The sequence below is a fragment of the Crotalus tigris genome, unplaced genomic scaffold (genome assembly GCF_016545835.1).
Source record: "Crotalus tigris isolate CLP2741 ecotype Arizona unplaced genomic scaffold, ASM1654583v1 scf7180000017658.5313226, whole genome shotgun sequence".
Lineage (NCBI taxonomy): Eukaryota > Metazoa > Chordata > Lepidosauria > Squamata > Viperidae > Crotalus > Crotalus tigris.
This window is the reverse complement of record NW_024096545.1, coordinates 2,757,369-2,778,446: the sequence shown is the minus strand read 5'-3', so window position 1 is coordinate 2,778,446 and position 21,078 is coordinate 2,757,369. Positions and strand designations below refer to the sequence as shown.

General features: G+C 36.6%; 1 protein-coding gene across 2 annotated transcripts in view; it reads left to right on the top strand.

Annotated features, from left to right (window-relative positions):
• The window catches only part of GLRA1 (glycine receptor alpha 1), a 69,362-nt gene that overhangs the window by 19,706 nt on the left and 28,578 nt on the right, over window positions 1-21,078 (top strand). For both annotated transcript variants that reach the window (XM_039335749.1, XM_039335748.1), the window contains exon 2: window positions 7,863-7,993. In XM_039335749.1, coding sequence (XP_039191683.1) covers window positions 7,863-7,993 — 131 coding nt within the window. The remainder of the gene's footprint in view (window positions 1-7,862; window positions 7,994-21,078) is intronic.

Genomic DNA, 21,078 nt, shown 5'->3' with positions numbered 1-21,078 from the left:
CTTTTACTAAAATGTAGTAGAGCTCACTATTTGCAGTAGGTTTGGTATTTCCTGCATCTAACTTATTCTTTAAAATGTTTTAAAATCATAAATGTTAGGCAAACATTTGGCTCACCTTTCCTGTATCTGTTTTTATCCCACTGATTAATTCTGACTGATCAATTGTGCTAGCCTGCAACTCCAGGGTCTTTTAGAGAGTTATCTAATAGCCAGGCTATCTCTTGAGTCTCCTAGACAAGAGGATGAAACTAGAAAACAGAATGAATCCAGCATTTGCCTAAGGTTGGAAGGGACAAAGCGGTGTTTCTGGTAATGCCAGAATGAAATGCCAGAAACTTGGGATTCTACAGCAACCTGAGTTATTTTTTCTTCCAAAATAACTTGAGTTAAGGCAGGACCATTACTGGAGCTGGCACATATTTTTCCCCTCACAGTGCAATTCACTAGGTGTTCATTGCTAGCTGTCATGGTAAGAATGCAGAAGGAAAAGGTATACAGTAGCTAGAGTCAGATTTGATCTTAGTAATTCAAATTCCAAGTCACGTACTATGTCATTTGGGTGGGCGGAGAGACTATTTGAATTGAACTCAGAAATGAATTCTTAGGCCAGGGAAGAGAGAAATGACTGGCATGATAATACATCCATAATCCCAGAGTAAATATTGATGTAATACTTACAACTGTAACTATCATTTCACAGGAATAATATCCTTCTCAGAGATCTCCTGTTCCAGAAAATATGTTAGCTCTCTTCTTGAAGCAGGATAAGGCTTTTTCTTCTAATTTAAAGGCAAACCAATATTCTAGAGATTTGCCTCATGCCCTCCAAAACCATCTTAGTAGATGGACCCATAGCTTGCTAGGGGATGCAGATGTTGGGGAGTGACATTCTGTCAAGCTGGAAATTATAATACAATGGATATGCAAGATGTGCAGTTTGTCCAACCATTGGCTGCCTACCATCTTGGCACATTGATCTCAGAACTGCTATAGTGAGAAAGTGCATTTAGTTTGAGCAACTATTGATAGAGAAAGAGATAGAAAGGATGGACTTTTCCATATGTCTGCTGTTTTAATGGTTTCTATATCATTCACATATACACAGTATATACATTAAAAAAAATAAAAAAAAAATCCTTTCTCGCCCTTATGGGTGATCCGTGTCTTCCTCAATCTTGAGTCCTCTACCAGAGGCCTGGGAGTTTGAGGGTTCTGCACAGTATGTTAGCTGTTTCCAGCACTGCACTGGACAGAGAAATCTGATGTCATTCCTGGGATCTGTTGGAGCCACAGAAATTGTACATTCACTCCTGTTCTATTCCTCTAAGCCAGGGGTGTCAAACTGCCGGCCAGCAGGCTGGATGCATCATAGTGAAACCTCACCCACCCCATTGCCGGCAATAGCAAAAAAGTCATGATATGTCACAACATGTCACGTGATGTGGCAAATTTGACACCCTTGCTCTATACCATGATTTATATCCCTCTGCCTTTAGTGAAAGAAGAGTGTTTGCATGCAAGTATTGTAAATCATGGTAATCCACACATGAGGACTGGGGTTAAATAATATTAATTTAAGGAGTTCCCACAATTTTTTTTTAACTGGCATTTACTGGCATTATTTGACATTACAAAATTCAAACTATTAGTTTAATAGTAAAGCTGAGTGCTTTGGACACGGCTGATTTTAATATCTTCCCAATCCAAACATTTTGCCTGCAAAGCTCTGCCCTAAATTCCATATGCATCTATATACCCTGGTATATTTTACATAAGACAGGCATAAATATAAATTCCATATTACTCACAGTACAGTATGTATCATTCATTGAATCAACTGAAATGTGCTAGCCTACAACTAGAACTCTCTAAAGACATGAGTTGTGCTTGCTGCAGATAAAGGTGGGCCACATGTAGGTGTCTTTATTATTCATAAAGAAATAGTTTGAATTCCTATAGTGTTGGGAATTGCCTTTCTGTAGACTTTCCTTGCATGCTAAAAATCAGTGCTGTACATACAGGAAGAAAAATATGTGCTCGTGCTTTGGCCTTTGCTTCATCTCCGGCATGCAGGATCTTTGGGCTGTCTTCTTTTTTAAAACAAACTCTTTATATTTTACTGCTTCATTCCCCATAGTCTTTCTATAGCCCATGGTTAATGAGAAGAAATCAGTATATTGCATTTTCTGGCATCTCATTGCTGAACTGGCAGAATTCTTTGGGCACCAACTCATTTGCTGTTAAATTGAATTTTTTTTTCTACTCCCGGCTCATTTCCATGCAGAATCTTTTTTGGAATACAGATTTAAAGCCCACTATGGATTTTCTTTCTCCCCATTTACCCCTGAGCTTATACCAATTTTTAAACTAACTACAGTATTTTCCCCCTGACGGATCCAGAGAAGATAGTTGTTTTATTAAAAAAAAATACAAACACTTCCTTTATCCTTAATGTACTTAAAAGTATAACATAGAATTTTCATCTATGTTCCAATGCACCTACACTTGTTTTTTTTTTCAAAATTAGTCTTAACTGCTCAAAGTTTAGAACAGATACCTTGTTTGAATCAGTATGGCATTTGTAGTTCGTGTGTGTGTGTGTGTGTGTGATCGTATGTGGGAATGACTTTCAGAGACAGGAGGAAGAGCTGCAGCCAGGGCAACAGTCAGATAAAATGGCAGCTTAGCCCACAGAAGGAATGGGGATGTACCAAATGTCTCAGAAGGGATCCTTCCTAGTTTCTCCGGCTGTAAAGATGATGGGAGAGAAATGTACTTTCAGTCTTACAAGACTGATGTCAGCCTTGTGAAGCAGTCCAGACAAGAAGCACACCCAGAAGAACTAGTTCTACTTTATTGTAAGGTTGTTTCCTTTTTGAAACATTTGTCACACCCCCATTCCTTCAGTGGGCCAGGCTGCCTCTTATTCAACCATTGGCCTGGCTCTGGCAATTCCCCCTGTCTCCAAAAGTTATTTCCATATACCATTATGGTCTGTGGGTGTGTGTGGGTGTGGGTGGGTGTGTGTACACATGTGATATTTGTAGTTTATTTCTGATAAATGTATTACTCTAAGCAATGTGTCTTCACATGTATTCCATGTGTACACAGAGATTCTGCATTTTCTAAGTGACCAACATGTGTAGGAAAACTCTGGCCAGCAAGATAGACCTATGTGTCCCTGGGAATACTTACCTTCTCAGAAAACCATTGACCTGAAGTTTGAATATGGAATCCATGAAAGGCTATTGTTATTCTGTGACCATGAAAATGTGTGACTCCTCTATAGAAATAAAACTTGGTAAAATGGGTAGCTACCAGTTTAAATGAGAAATAAATGGAGGGGGAAAACATTCTCTGTGAAAGAGCAATACAATCTGATATAAGATTTCAGATCCTTTCTGGTGTTGAAGATTTTTTTGGTGGCATGAAAAAAAAAGTTCAGCCGAGAAGAAGAGGAATAACTCAAAATTATTTGAAAAACCAGAAGGATCTTAGTGTCTTAGTGGACCAACACTTAGCTATGACCCAGCAGTGTGCTGAAATTACCAAAATAGCCAATGAAGTCCTTGGCTGCATCAACAGAGGATAGCAACAAGATCACAAAAAATGATAGTACCACTTTATATTGCACTAGTAAGGCCACACTTGGAATACTATGTATTGTTCTGGTTGCCATGACACAAAAAAGATGCTGAGATCCTAGAGAAAAGTGCAGAGTAACAAAGAAGTTAAAGAGACTAAAGGTTAAACCAGATAATGAATGGTTAGGGAAACTAAGCATTAGCCTAAAGAAGAGAGGATGATTGGGGATGATATACTAACTATCTTCCAGTATTTGAGGGACAGTCACAAGGAGGAAGGTGTTGACTTAATTCTCCAAAGCACCTGAGGATAGGACAATGGGTGGAATATTGTTAATGAGAGATCCAATCTGGAACTAAGGAGAAATTTCATGATAGTGAGAACAATTAATCCAGTGTTTCTCAACCTTGACAATTTTAAGGCATGTGGACTTCAACTCCCAGAATTCCGCAGCCAGCATTGCTGGCTGTGGAATTCTGGGAGTTGAAGTCCACATACCTTAAAATTGTCAAGGTTGAGAAACACTGACTTAATCAATGGAACAGCTTGCCTCCCAGAGTTGTGGGTGTCCATCACTGGAGGTTTTCAAGAAACGATTGAACATCCATTTGTCCAGGATGCAATAAGGTCTCCTGCCTTGGGCAGAGAGTTGGACTAGAAGACTTTCAAGGTCCTTCAAGCCCTATGATTCTATGATTCTATTATTTTATTTCCCATAGGTAAAAAAAAATGCTCATGAATGTTAAGAGACTCAAATGCAAAGTTTTCAAACTAATGTTCCTTAACATTTCTGACTATTATCTTTGGCCTATATTATTTGAGTTTGGTAGAATTTGCTTATCAGTTTCACATGGCATTTGTGTCTTTAAATCACTCATAATCTATGATCTCAGAATATAGACAATCTCTTTACCCCTATAAGAGGTTTCCATTTCTTTAGGCTGCAAAACTATATGAAAGTTCCTAACAGTGAATGTCATGAAACTGAATAAACATTTTCAAAATAGTTAATAGTTAATTCATTGTTTTTTTAATTAATCTGAGAAACTGCAAGTACATTGTGTTTGTTTTCAATCGCAGAAATGTTTTCACAAACTTAAATCTTTTATTCTAACCCTGGGATTTGGATGTTTATGGAAGCTGAGGAGAAAATGAAAGCTACTTCTAATGGTATTTTGCTTCAGGGTTATTTATTTCCCTAGAAGAAATAACAAGGTCCCTCACACTGCACCCCAAGCTTCTCCCTACCAAACAAGCAAACAAATACCCTTCCATTTAGGTTCATAAACATTTGATGAAATGCGAAATGACACTAAAATTGCAAGGGATGTTTAAATAAAACTGCTACATTTTTTAAACACAACTAAGAAAAGAACATCTCTCCATAATGACATTAAGAAGAGATTGCATTTTTCCTATGTCCTATACAACCTGTTTATTCACATTTACTCGTTACAATATTTTATTTATTTATGAGACTTATATACCGCTTTAAGTGCAAGCACTCTCTAAGCGGTGTACACCAGTAAGCAATGTATATATATATATATATATTTACATTGCCCCCAACAGTCTGGGTCCTCATTTTACCTACCCCGAAAGGATGGAAGGCTGAGTCAACCTTGAGCCGGTGAGATTTGAACCGCTGACCTGCTGAACACAGTCAGCTAAAGTGGCCTGCAGTACTGCACTCTAACTGCTGCGCCACCTCGGCTCTTTGGTGCTGTCAAGTAGTTAACTGATGCTCATTTATCTTGGGGAGACCCAAACACTGGATCTTTTGTTTAATGTGAGCTGTTGTCTTCCTTGCAGTTGCCTTCTATCCTACCCTTTCTAGGATTCTGTTTGCACAGCTACAAACTAGCCAATCATGTTTTAGCTTAATGGCTTTCCAGTGGCCAAGTCACATAGCTTTGTTGTCGTCGTTGTTGGCTTTTGATGGTTGCAAGGCTTGTGATACTTCGATGGCACTACAATGGACAGAATCAAAACTTCCAACATTTTGTGGAAAAATATGGAACCAAGAGCTGAAATCCTTGAATTTATTTTGCCCCTTAAATTCCCAGTAGGAAAACTGCCCCTGGTTTTAAATAGCTCCCTCTTCACTAAACATGCAAAAAGCTGCTGCATCATTATGGGGAGTCTATGAGGATAATAAAGGGATATTCCAGATCACACTCAGCCATTTAATCACCTTTGGTTGGTTTAGGTCAGTGGTTCTCAACCTTTTTAATGCTGTGACCCCCAACCGGTCATAAGTCGAAGACTACTCAACTGGTCGTAAGTCGAGGACTACTCAACTGTGCAGCATCATTTGCAGAATGGGACTTTTGGCAAGCTCAGTAGGGTAGAGACAGCCTGGACAATTCCTATTGGCTTTTGAAAGCCAATAGAATTAGACTCTATTCAAGAGAGTCTATTCTATTGGCTTTCAAAAGCCAATAGAATAAAAGGGAGTAGCACAGCTAAGGAAAAGGGGAAAAAATGGCAGACTGCATTGTTTGGCGACCCCCATGAAATGGTTGTTCAACCCCAAATGGGGTCCCGACCCACAGGTTGAGAACCTCTGGTTTAGGTGGTTTTGGGAACCTAGAAAATTAGGTTCAAATAGCAATAGCACTTAGATTTATATACCACTCCGTAGTACTTTACAGCCCTCTCTAAGTAGTTTACAGAGTCAGTATATTGCCCCCAACAATCAGAGCCCTCATTTTACTGACCTTGGAAGGATAAAAGGCTGAGTCAACCTTGAGCCCCATCAGGATCAAACTCCTGGCTGTGGGCAGAGTAAGCCTGCAATACTGCACTTTAACCACTCTGCCACCACGGCTCTGTAAGTGTGTTGTGTGACTCAACAAGAAAAGAGGTCCCTATAGGTAATCAGAGGATGACATCCTCCTTCTTCTCATCTGTGAATCTACCCGCTTAATTTAAGTAGTAATAATTAAATTTAGGGTAGTACTGCAGCTTGTTCACTGCTAAACAAAGATGGTAAAGTTTTTCATACACGTCTACCATGACAAAACATTTTAACTTTGACTGTTAGATGATGAAAGGATGATCTGCTATTTCATACACACATGCCTTTCAATCCCTATGTTTCAGTGTCAAGGAAGATCAGATAGACATAGCCATCACAATTAAAACACCAAGCTGTCAAATGTTGCAATAAGAACCTCAGTAGAGTTCTCTAACTTCCATACTTGTAACAGTGGGTAAAAGATGGGGAAAATCTGTTGACATTCAGTTTTTGAAGCTTAATACATCCTGCATTACTTCCTTTTTCAGGAATTGCTAACTGTTAACTGTAATTCCTCAACCGGACTTTCCTATCCATATCTGAAAACAAATCTGACTTAATCTTAAACCTAACTGTATTCAGCCAAGAGAAGCAGAGATGAAAAGACAAAAGGTGATGGCAGGTTAGGAAAGGAAGCACAGAGCCATAAAGCAAATCTCCCAGATTTTCTCCTTTGTCCAGGCAGCTGCTCTTTTTTTCTACCAGTTTCAATAACAGTCTTTTTCATTTACAAGTATCAATGAGACCTGTTTGCAAGTAGACGCAAACTGCCCACAGCATGCAGTGCTGCACAGAAGAAGCTCAGCAAGGCTGTATATTGCAAGCTTCTTAAATTCACTGATTGTCACAGGATTTAGACATGACTATTCTTTAACTCTAGAGTTCAAATATGTTTACATGCAAAACAATTGGAAAACTAAATGTCTTTATTATGTTGTTTTTAATATGTTTGGACAGAGACAAAGACCTTCAGTTATCTCAGTTGCCTTGAAGCCAGCAGATTTCTTTCTCAAATAATAATCCATTTAGATACTAAAAATCTTCATGCCCTGAAATTTCACTATGCTGTGAGAAAGGTAGTGGAAAAAAGAAAACATCACCATAATTTTGGTTCTTCTTTGGTTCCTACCATTTAATTACACAATAATAGATGCTCCATAACAGAACATGGACAATCTTGATGTGTCCCCACTAAAGTAAGAGTCCAAAATTCACAACTCTGATTTGGGGAAGGAATTTCCCTTGCTGAATCAAATGTAGCAATCTACATTCGGGAATGTTTGGACTGAGCAAACAAATATTTACAGAACAGCATTAGCAACTCACAGAGGTAGCCATAAGGACTTGTAATGGGCATTGTATTAGCTACAAAGAATGCTATTCTCAATTCCTACAGTGTGGGACAAAAGACATAACTCCAAGAAGAGTAGATGGACTACTAATTCAATCTTTGCTTGCTCTCTTCTTTTTGGCTCAGCCTCGCCGCTTCCAAAGAAACTGGAGCTGCAGCTCGATCCGCTCCTAAACTTATGTCCCCTTCAGATTTCCTGGATAAATTGATGGGAAGGATATCAGGATACGATGCCAGAATCAGGCCCAATTTTAAAGGTATGTAACCTTTTCTCCCAATTCCATTCCATTTTTTCTGGACGAAAGAGCATGCTTTAGAAGCCTGTTAATATCAGAGGTTTTGTGTCATAATTTAACATTATATTCCATTCCCTGCCAACATGTTATTCTCATTCCTCCTTTCAGTGCATGCAACGGATGGTGCAGACTAGATTGGCAGCAGTAGCTGAAAGACAGAAGCAGGGGATAAACACAGACTGAAACCATTTAAACTGGGGAGGCTGCCTAGAAATTCTAAATACTTGTCTGCAATATAAAAACATGGTCATTGCTTTGCTAAAGTAGACAACCAGCATTTGAAGCAGAAGATTTTACCTGAGTTTCCTCTTTGCCAGGAAAAGTGAGACAAGGGGAAAAACCCAGCACTTAAAATGTGGGGGTTTTCGATTCCATTGGACACATGGAAGGTAATTTGGGTTAGAAATGTAAAATTTACCCAGGCACAAAATTTAAGAGAAATTTTTTATAAAATGTTTTATAGATGGCATCTGGATCCTACAAAGTCGTCTTGTGTGTATCCTAATTTACAGCCCAAATGTTGGAGATGTGGTAATTTGGATGCCACTTATTTTCATATATGGTGGACTTGTAGAAATATAAAAGCCTTTTGGATTAAGATCTGGTGGAACATTCAACAGATTTTTAAGAGAAAGATAAAGTTTACCCCACAATTATTTTGATTGGGTGTTATTACAGATTGTGATGCTAAAGAAATTAATTTGATGTTGAACTTGATAACAGCTGCAAGGTTATTTGTAGGTCAATATTGGAAGAAGGATTGCTAGCCTACTATAGAAGAATAGACGCTTAAAGTGTCAAATTTAGCAGAAATGGCTAAGATTTCTGCTTATCTGAAGGATCATTCACAAGAAAGATATATTTCGGTCTGGAGAAGATGGATAAATTATATTCAGAATAAATATGGGACTAAAAAGTTTCATTTAGCCTATGAGTGAATTTTAGAGTATTATTATGATATTATTATTATTTTTAGTATTAACATTGTTTAACTATTTGGGGATTTATTGCTTAATAATTAGGATATTAATTTGTTTATGTTCTCATTATTATTATGTTCACTTTTAATTTGTTTATATTTATGTTAAAGGGGAGTTAAAGTGCATTATGGACTTGGTTATTTATATAGTTGGTTAATGTTATTTAGATTATGATTATCATATTTGTAATCCTGTATTCAGCTCTGGGAAGTGGGGGAGGGAGAGGGGGGGTTGGGTGGGTTGATATTGTAATAAAAAAAATGTGGGTTTTTTTTTCCACTTGTGGAATAGCCTGCCAAAATACCACTGTATTTCTGAATGTTGCTGTATTTGTAAGTCCAGACAGAAAAGACGGTAACCAGAAAAAGAAGAAAATCTATTTCTAGGGGGGAAATAGCAGTTGCTTCCAAAAAGTAGTATGTTTAATTAAGGAAAGAAATGATCATGTTATCATTATATGTTTAACAAATGCCTCCTGACTGCTTTTTCTTACATGGTACATTCAAAAAATGTACATTCTAACCACAGCTCAGAGAATTTTAGTCAGTGTATCTACAGAAATGGTACAAATAAAGGCAGAAAAGCTAAATATAGATCAAGTAATTTAAAAAATAATTAGTAAACTGAAAAGGAATAGAGAGCTTCATCTACTTCATGTTTCTTGAGTCATGATCAGAACTGTCCTATTGCCTTTAAATCACTGGATACAAAGTGACCATCCACAGGATAAATATATTCAGATCCATGCATTGTTATGGAAAGTGAGCATGAGATGGTTCTTGATTGCTTTAAAATGTAAATTGAACAAAATCCTTTAGCAAATATGTTCCATTACATTACATTCAATGAGTCATTCCCAGAAAAACACATGCAAGATTACAACCTAAGAGTATATTTAGTGTTACATTCTGTCTTCAATAGAAGATGCTCTGAAAGTGATTGCTAAAGTATTACTAATTCAGAATAGCGGTATTTTGTCTTTTACTGTGAAATCATTTCTTATGTTTCAATATATTAAGTGTGTATTCACTATCCTAGATAACAGACTCTGTAAATCCAATGCAACTAAAGTTTAGTCAGTTGTTAGAAATACCCTAGGGATAGGCTAAGCATGATTGCAGTGAACTTCCAATATCATCAATTTAAAAAATCCTTTTGTCCAAAACTATAACTTGCCAATTTTATTCTTTTAACTATAGACTTCCATATAACAAATGTCTATGAGATAGCCTGAAGATGGGAATTCCATTTCCCTATTTGTACATTATCATATGTTGATTTCATTTCTACTGAGCATTCCATAAATATACAGTACTTATATCTTAAATAAATAATTTATTTCAAAACATTTTTTTGTCTTCTGGGGAGGAAATGGTGGACTGAAAACAGCTCCACTGTTTCAGTGGACTGGCTCTTCAATAATTCATCTCTGGACAAGGAGAAGAATTGAGATTGCCCAAAAGTGCTCCAGACAGTTTCTCCTCATGAGGAGATTGCAAGACAGCAGTCTGGCAGGTTTAGAGCCCCTGGAAAATGAGAGAATATCCATCTTGCTCAAACCACAATCACCATCTTAAAAATGGCACTGAGTTTGCATATTTCCTTCTCTAAACACTTTCGGAAATTGCTTCTTAATGTTTTTCCATTTATTAGGAACCTTTAAATCAGTGTTTCCCAAACTTGACAATTTTAAATCAACAGGTTTTACAGCACTGAGTTTCCTTCAAACCTTATTAAAAACAATTAGAACAATTAATCAGTCGAACAACCCGCCTCCAGAAGCTGTGAATGCTCCAACACTGGAAGTTTTTAAGAAGAGACTGGACAGCCATTTGGCTGAAAAAAAACCCTTTAAATATATGCTTAAGAAACCTTTTTACTGTTTATTACAGACCACACACAAACTGGACATACAAAAGAAACTGGCTAATGCCTTAATAATTAAAAAAGATATACAAATAACAAATCAAGAGAGTGACCTGGATAATTTTTCTATATTACTTGTATAAGAGAGATTTGTTAAAATTTTGAAGAATTTTGTGGGAAGGGACAAAATAAAAATGAAAACAAGTTCTAGGACATACCATATATTTGAAGAAAGTAATAATCAAGATCGTTAGAAGTAAAAAGAAGGAATAGATATGCTGTTATCTCTGGTAACCCTTAATGGACTTTTGCCAGCATCAGGATGAAAATGACTAAGTTTTAAGGATTTAATAATCTTCCCATATCTTTATTACTGTGTGGATTAGAATAATGTGAGGAAAAAAACAATTAAGCTGAATTGCTCCTAGAAATCAGTTGGAAAGTTTCTTATTTTAAACTATATCATCCAAATTTATGCACAACTATCTGCAAATGATAATCTTTTACATTTTCATATTCATTCCTATAATGCATATGGACGTGAAACAAAGGGAATTTGAATGAATTTATTAGACTTTACATTGCAATTGTTGCAGGAAGCACTGCGGTTATACCAATGGTTTTTACAGTGAGTTTCTTAAGTGTGTAAGTCATATCAACAAGTAAATGTATATTTCAAACACTTGGGTACCTGCAACAGGGGCATGAGCCAATGCTTAAACTCATTTTATGCACTTACATATTTCATGCATCACCTGAAAAATAAGCCATTGTGTAATCTTAGCATTCCTGCTTAGTAATGAGGATTGAGGTCTAAGAGACCAAAGGAGAAATTATTTTCAGATGGTGTGCATCTCACCTAGCAAACCTAGTGTTTATCCAGGATGATCTCATAGCACATGAAAATGTTTATCTTTTGAAATTCATGCAACAGCAGCTCCTTCAGATTTGGACAATCTGTCTACATTCTGTCAGCACAAGCATCCAAGCAAGGTCAGCCAAAAGAGCTGCTTTGAATGTGAACACTTTTTCAACACAGTGTGAAATCTCATCTGATAGGTAATTTATCTGATAGGGGAAGCTAGCCAGTTGATGTTATACTGTCTAAATGCACCTTTTATTGCCAAGATCAGTCAGGTCGCACAGAAGGACCAGTGTAGAAATCTCATGTGAAACAATTAATGCTATTTTCTGAGACTTCACTGTCCTAGAAGACTAAATACAAATAATACAGTACTTTCTATGCTTTAATATATTCATTTTTTAATAATAATGTGAGCCTTGAGCCACCAAACTTTAAAATAGTTGGTGCTCTTTGAGCTTGATTGCAGATATTCCATTACCCAACTAGGTAACATTATCACTTCTAGAGAGTGTGTCTCTGTTTATATAGAGTAGCTTGCCTTGTCAGCATTGATGGGGATGTGGTTTTCTTCTTTGTAGTTCCTTGATTGGGGCATTGTTTTCTACTTGATTATCTTTGTGATATTACTGTAATTCCTACTTATTTGGTTGTTAAAGGGGAGGTGTTCTGGTCTTTTGGTTTTCTCCTTAGCTTTACTATCTTTTTTTGAATGGTTTATCTCTATATGTCTATTGATGGCTGATTTGTCTGAATGCCAAATTTCTAAGAATTCCCTAGCCTACCATTTATGGATTTAACTTGATCTAGAATGCTCAGTTTTCCATTTGAAACTATGGTTGAGTCTTCCCATGTCTTATGAGATTAAGAAGTTTTTATCATGTCTTCTGACTGCTAATTGATGTTCATGGATGTACTCTGCTAGTCTTCTGTCTGTCCTACATAGTGGCTGTTACAGTCCTTATACTGTATGTTATAGAGGACTCCTGTATTTCCTTCTTGGGCAGCTGGGTCTTTTGGCTTATTTGGAGGTCTTTAGCTTGGTGCTATGGTGCTATGGTGCTATGGTGATGCCATGTGGTTGTAATAGATGGTTGTTTCTGAGATGTTATTCATGTATGTAAGTATTTCCGTTTGCATAATTTGTGCTAGTTATGGTTATGCTGTAGTTGACTACGTAGTCAGACACTTTTTGATAAAGCCACCAAGGTTTGAATGTCAACTTACTCATAAAGAGCAGAAAAGATTGTCCAGGATAGAAGTAAAATTGGGCTTCCCTGAAGGATTTTTAAGTTTTTGAGGAAAGTAAAAAGTGTCATTATTTTTCATTGTGAATTTTCCTTACACTCCACAAGTCTTTCAGGCAGGAAAGACAGTTTTCAGTTCAAACATTGTTCTTAACATGTCTATGTCTCTTTAGCCCCTAAAATCATTCCATAGCTATCATTCTAGCACTAATACATTAAGTCAACATTTGTCGCACTAGAAAATACTTGGGTGGAACCTGCAGTTTAGGAAACACTTTTGCCTTTTCTTGGATGTTTGCAATGCTCTAGATCTTTTTGATGATTGTGAATCACAGTTATGATATTGATGGTTATGTTATCTTATGTATATGTTATGATAGTATTTACATATCCATTGACTGATTGATTGATTTAATTTGATTTGATTTGTACAGCCAGTCATTTCAGTCAATGTGTGCAAATATATATTACTACCTGTGCAGCTGCATTCTGTATCAGTTGAAATTTCCAAATTCACATCAGGGATAGCCCCGTGTAGAGTGTATTAAAGTAATCTAAAGAAGATGTTACAAGGGGATGAGTGGCAGTGAATAAGGCCCCCTCGTCCAGGAATAAGCACCACTGATGTACCACTCAGAGGTGTGCAAAGGCTCTCCTAGTCACGGCTGCCATTTGCTCTTCAAGAAGGGAGTGTGACTCTAGGGGAATCCCCAGATTGTGCACTGGGTCTGCCTGGGGTCGTATAACCCCAACAGAATTAAAGACAGAAGATCCTTGTCTCCAGAGGGTCCAAATACCCACAATCTTGCTCAGGTTGAATATTAATTAAATCTATATAATCATTCAAAGGTACTAAAATTCAAATTTCTAAGAAATTATTGTCCCAGCATTGGGAAACATCACAGCAAAGGACAGAATAATGTAGCAAGCAATACATACAGTTGTTTGGTGATAGTGATTGAAGCCCCCTTTTAGCCTTTTTTCTTGTTCCCATCTGGGTTTGTTATCCCTGCCATCTGTGTTCGTTTTTTTGTGGTTTTAATGTTTTTTTTTTTTTTAAAAAAAACCATTTGTAAACCCCACAGAGTTTCTGGGAGTTGGGCAGCATATAATAAATTACAACTACAATATATCCTAATGTAGCTGTCCCTAAGCTATTAAATCTAGCAACTCCCAAAATTTCCAAATAGCATGGCTAAAGTTGAGCAAGGAACATTGTTATACAATTCTAATTCAGCAAAGCAAAGACAGCTATAATCTTTAAGAGATGAATGGATGCCTATGCTGAAATGGCATATCTTGCTCATAAATTATTTTGACTATTTTGAGGGTAGCCACATGGACATTGCAGCACAGAGCACCATAGAGAAAAGGCTAGGTCAATCAAATTCGGCCAGTGTCTTGCTGATCCAACATGACTACAGGGTAAATTCAGTCCAGTTTTTTTGTTTTTTTAAACACACTGACATAAACTTTATACAGTGTAGACCTCTCACCATGATCTAACATCTTAGACTTTCTTCTGCAACATACATCACCTCTGCAGAACAGATCATACATCTATCTTTGTGCATGATATGTCAAATTGCCATACAGTGTTTCTGTGTTTTATCTATTTGTACCTTGGTAACAAACCCTTTGCAAAGCACAGGAAAGAGAGCAAAATTCACATGAACCTCCTTGAATAAATATTAATACCAAGAATTAGGTATTCAGAGTACTGAATCGTGATAACTAACGTGGGAACCCTCCAGCTCTTATTTGTTGGCGAGCTCATTAAGGCAGTTCTCTTTGAAGCTTTTTTAATGTCTTTTTTCCAGTTGTTTACGAAATGTTCTGAAAATCCATTACTTTGATAACTCTGCAGTGACTTCTCCCACCTGCTGATTGTTTGTTATAGAGACTTGTTCTTTTTTCAACCTCATCTCTCATACTTGAAGCTGGGGGTATTCATTCTGCAAACTGGTGAGGTTAAGAAAGAAAAGTAGACCAGTGGATGCTTTTCCCCTGAGTCCTTTGTTGCTTTAATATATTCTTTTTCTAGAAGGATCCTTGAGAACAAATGGTGAGACATAGTTAAGCTTGTTTTTATGGTCTGGTTTTATAACGCACATTTCTCAGCACAAGGAGAAACAAAGAAATGAAGTATGCTAAACACATAATTTCAAAGTGCTATTAACCATTGCATTTACTCCTCCAGTCTAATTGCAAACGTGCATGTTTCATTAAATATAAAGATCAGACCTTCTCAGTGTTTTGTGGTAGGTAATGAAAGATAAATACAAAATTTGTTGCTAAAATTAAGCTGAAACCCAATGAAATAGTTCAGTAAAATGGAAATAAAATTCCCAAACATCTCTCTCTCTCTCTCTCTCTCTCTCTCTCTCTCTCTCTCTCTCTCTCTCTCTCTCTCTCTCTCTCTCTCTCTCTCTCTCAATTCTTAGGGCTTTGCAAACCTGCTGCAGAAACCTCAAAAAGTTAATAAGTTCTATAAAACAGAATCTGGAAACTTACTACTAGATTTATATATACAAGAGAACCTCTGATAGGTAGCACTGCAGACATAGGCAGGGACAATAATTTATAGTTTTCAAGCATGGAGTTGAATTTGGAATTACTCTCCTTTAATTTCATCAAGTTACTGTGGATAACAGGGAACACAGATTGTTCTTCACTGTGGCTTGGAAAAAGCATATTGCCTCAATCAAAAATTATGCATCCGCAAAAAGAATCAGGAGAGAAGGTATAATTCAAATGATTCTATGCAAAAATCAATTTTCATAGATTCACATTTATAACAACCGAAATGATTGCAACTGAAAACAGATCTGATAACTGCTCCATAGTAGCATGCCATTTTGACAGAGCACCCACAGCATGTTTATACAATTCTACTTGTATCCAATAGCCCCAAAGCTTCTTACTGCTTTTATTTTATTTATTTTAATTGAAACCTCCCTATGAATATTCTTGTTTTGCCATTACATATTCATTCCTAAGGTCTTTTTGTCCCTTTCCTCATTAGTCCACACTGGAGGCACCTGGAAGGCAAGAAATATAGCAAAATTGCACTTAAAATGCTCTTTTGACTTAAAAAATAATAGTTACAAAATACACTTCATAAAATGCAAAAAATCTGGGGATAACTGTTTTCAAAGCTGTGCCTTTCTCTTGTAAGTATTACTTAAAGTTGTTCCTTGTACAATGTGACTCAAGGAAAATCCTCAAGTATTATTGAGTTAGCACTCACCAACAGAAGGAGTGAGTTTAATGAGAGAAATTTCAATATTTTCCCCCCTATGAAAGAGATAAAATCTTTTATAGATGAGGGGCAGGGACTGAGAGATAAGTCCAAGGCCAATCAATACATGTCTTCCAAATTCAGCTTGATCAACATTGTCTTATCTTTGAAAATCCATAGTTATGAAACAAAGGGATGTGGGTGTCTTATAAAGAAAATGTATCAGATCCTATGAGAAAAAAATGTATTGAAAAAAGCCAAGTAAACTAGAGAAAACTTTTCCTATATCTGCACATACACCCCAAAGAAATTAAACTTTAATATTTAATGAAATATATACATTTCCCTTTTGCTGAAAGCAGCTGCATTGTAATTTCATTCAAGATAATTTAATTTCAGATTTATTTCAAGAAACTCCTCATGGGGCCAGTTTACTGACTTCATCTGTCACACATAAATCAGTATCCAATTCATATGAAAGTCACAGAAGAAGCTTTGCAGAGCTTAGAGTTATACGCCTCTGAGCATATTATTCAGAAGAATGGGTCAATAAGTCACTGAGGCAGTTTAATGGTTTACAGTCAAATGAAAATAAAATCATGACTCCACTGAGTTTCTTTCTTTCTTTCTTTCTTTTTCTTATTACTATTTCTTTATTTCTGAAATTAAAAATGTCTTCTCAATCATCCAAGTCATGGTTGTCCCAAAGGCATTTTTCAAAAGGCAACTGGAATTTCTTGATTTTTTAAAAAAATATGTTTCACGTCCTTAACAGTCATCTGCTTTTTAGCACTCTGAAGGTCGGTCATTCTTTGGCATGCTAACTGCTAAGGAATATAAATCCTTCCATACCCTAACCATTCAGCCAAAACTGAAGAAGCTTCGTGGATGAGAAGTGAAACATCTTCAAAGAAAACAAAACACAAGAAAGTCCAGTTTCCTTTTGAAAAGCACTTTTAGGACTGAATTTTTTTAAAAAAAAAATTAAAGCAAGGAAGAAGACGTACATCATTAGATATTCACTTTGGGTTGCTTTGTCCTAAAACAGGTATTCATTATAAGTTTTTAAATATCATACTGTAGGGACTCTGGTGCAGAGCATCCTCCCTAGAATTAATTGCTCTTTCTTAAAGGACCTAAGCAAGCCCTATCACTTGCATAAGGCAGCTCTCATTAACACAAAAACTATCTACATTAAAACTTAAATGATGGTGTACTGCACATTTCTTCAATGTAGCTCTAGAATGCAGACAGAATTATGTAGGAAATGAGAAGGAAGAAGACAAAAATGGAGAGATGGGTGGATGAATGGATGGATGGACAGACGGACAGATGGATGGATGGATGGATGGATGGATACCCAACTTCACATGCTTCCTCCAAGAGGATGTGAAATGTGTTTTCCAGTGGAAATTTCTGTGTGTTTTCCAGTGGAAAAATCCAGCTGGAATTTCTGATGTTCTCCAGCACAAAATCTAAATGTTCTGAAAGTCTTTGGAGAAAATTGAAGAAAAATAAAGAGAGGAGAAAAAAGAAAAAAAAATCTGTTCTTTCTTCCTCTTTTTGTCTTGCCAATATAACTTTTGAATAATTGAGATCATTTTAACACTAAATGAAATTTAATATTTAATTTAATATTAAAATAAAATATACAATTATCACAGAACCATACAATTTCTCTGTTTAATTAATAAAGTGACTTGTTAATTTTTGTCTTATGACACACCATGTCAGCAGATTGATTTTTGCTGTGTTGAACATAAAGGGATGAAGGAAGGAATTAGGTGGGGAAGAGTTGTGTGGGGGCATATTGACACACCCAAACACCAGTGTGGATACCCTTTATTGATGCAGTGGATTTTTTTTAATTCCAATTTATTAATCTAATGAAAATAAAGGCGATGATCATGTACCTTTTTTTTCTTGTTTCATTCAAAGAATCTTAATAATTGTTCAATGATGAAATCTGCTTTGAAAATACCATTTCATTTGATAGCAACTACAATTCCAAGAATCAATGATGGGAGGAAATATTAAAGAAGTCTGGTATGGTGATGTATGTGTCTGGATCATAGAGTATGGGTTCTTCACAGCTTCTAGTCAGCTGCATCAGGAACGTAATAGGAAGGACCAAGGATGTAGAACAGGGGTAGTCAACCTTGGCTCTTTTATGACTTGTGGACTTCAACTCCCAGAATTCCTGAGCCAGCTAAGCTGGCTCAGGAATTCTGGGAATTGAAGTCCACAAGTCATAAAGAGCCAAGGTTGACTACCCCTGATGTAGAAGAAGTTCAACTGGCAATTCAAAACCAGTTGAATAGCATTTATATCAGTACTGGGGAAAAGAACAAGAAGACTTCCTTTATTATAACTGATGCAGCTATTTGTGTCCAGAGACAATCACTTCGAAATAGTCGTACTTAGTAAAAACACTGAAGCATGGTGAAGATTATTTACTGTATAAGTCTTGCCAGACAAAAGCAATGACATATTGTATTAGTTCCTGTTTGGACCTGCAGGATCTCAGACCCTTTTAAAGAAAACCATTGGCTATGTTAAATCACAAAGCCTTCTAGCTTGTAGCTGAAATGAACATCCTACCATTGTCAAAGCTTTCCTGAACACTGTGGCATTAGTTCATTAGTGTAGCTTAATTGGACAAGAAAGTGAGGTGGGGGGATATGCATGACAATAAAACAGACTAGTAAAACTTTTCTTAAGAGAGAAGAAAAAGAGAAAGGAGAAAGGAGAAACAGAATGCTGTATGTAATTATTATATCAAATTCATATGATCTGAAATTATGCTGAGTGCATATGATTTCATTTTTTACACATATAGTCTTGGACTAAGACTTGGGTTTTATGGCAGAGCAAATTTATTGGATTCAAGTGTAATGCTGGAGGGAGTTGTTTTTGTCTGACTATATGTATCTGTTGCTATTGGGGAGTCTAAATCAATAATGGCATCAAAGTCATACTGAGTAGAATCAATGTTATCCTCAAATTGCCCAAGCAACTTAGAAGAGAAGGCCTTTATGTCTTCTAATTTAACATCCCATGACCAGATGTTTCCTTTCCTAAGCCTTCAGGGAAAAGATCTGCCCAATGGACTGCTGGTAGACAGAGCGGTGGTTATTTTACCACTCTCAAGAGCACATTACTATGCTTTAATTTATCTTATTTACTTACTGTGCAAGATACTTCTCATTTCTTGAGTCAAGAAAGGTGCCATAGAGATGCTACAGGACTGGAAAGGAGCAAATATAGCCTTTGTTGTTAGTTGCGAAGTCATGTCCAACCCATCGCGACCCCATGGACAACGTACCTCCAGGCCTTCCTGTCCTAAAATATAGCCTAGGCATACTGAAACAAGGGATCTGATGGGATAGCCAGCTATGTGAAGCAGAAATTAGTGGATCAGTTCACTGATTATGTAAGTGAATATATATCTGAACAAATTGATAATAAAGGCCAATAGATATTTGTTGATTCTGGGATCTCAGTTGTCATGGATCCAGCAACATCATAGTAAAGATAAACTCCTTAGAGAGTCCAAAATGCAATTGTTTTTTCTTTGCCTTTTCATACAGTATATACATTTATTTCACCAGGATCTCTTGCTCAGTTTCCCTGGATTCTCAGGTTGAGATACTAGAATCCAGTTTGTACTACCTAGCTTTTATACCACAAATTCTTCTTATACAGCTACTATTTTGCAGTTTTAGCCTTCTCCTTCAAATAAACTGCTGCCCAATTCTCCTCTCTTTCTCATTTCCCTGTAGTAATGGAGAATCTTTCCCTTTAAAACAGATTTGTCTTCCATCTGCTAGATAAATGGAAGCTTTGCAATCCATGCCCAATTGAATCTCTCCCCTTCCTTAATTAAATTATTGGTTTCACCAAATTAGTGCAGATTTTTTTATAATGATTTTTGTTAGTTTTGGAAATCAACATAATGTTTCTGTCTGCCTGCTTTATCATTCTGTTGCCTGTGTTGTTGTGTTGCCATTTCTTGAATACTGCTGTACAGCAACTTGTTTTCATGCAGTTTCTTTATTTGAGAGCACTCAATTGGCACGTGCTTGAAGATTGCTGCAGAACTAACATCCTTTACTCTCTGCTTTGCATCTATTAATTTTTTCTAAGTATATTGTTACAAGTTTGAAGCCTCTCACATTTCTAGAGCATTCACCACAGTTTCAAAATATTCTGGGAGTCTAACATTAGTTCAGTTAAAGCTGCCTTGGGTAGAATCACTCCTTGTACCTCTAGCTGGCATGATATTTCCAGCCTCTAGCATAGATACGCTCTCTCCTTTGCCTTTTATTACAGAAAGCCACACAAAAGTGCCATTTGCCTCATCTCCTCTGCATTTCTATTATTTCTTACACTTTTGAGATACTGCGGTTTACCGCAAAGCAGATCATTCAATCTTCTTCTTCTTCTTCTTCTTCTTCTTCTTCTTCTTCTTCTTCTTCTTCTTCTTCTTCTTCTTCTTCTTCTTCTTCTTCTTCTTCTTCTTCTTCTTCTTCTTCTTCTTCTTCCATCTACTGTTAATGGTGACACTGCTCCCTATTCCTTTTTATTTATTTATTACATTTATATGTGGCCCATCTTGCTATCCAAATAATCATATAGGATTCTTTTCTATGCATTAGTCTGCCCCTTCATCTATACATACATTGTAGATACAAGATATCATATTATGAATAAATCTGTTACTCAGAAAAAGCTCCACAATAAGCTAATCCACCATCATTTAATGGGGGGGGGGAAGGGTGAAGACAATGTCTCTCTGCTCCTCCGCTGATTGGATTATCCAGCTCATATCCTATGCCTTCACCTTTCAA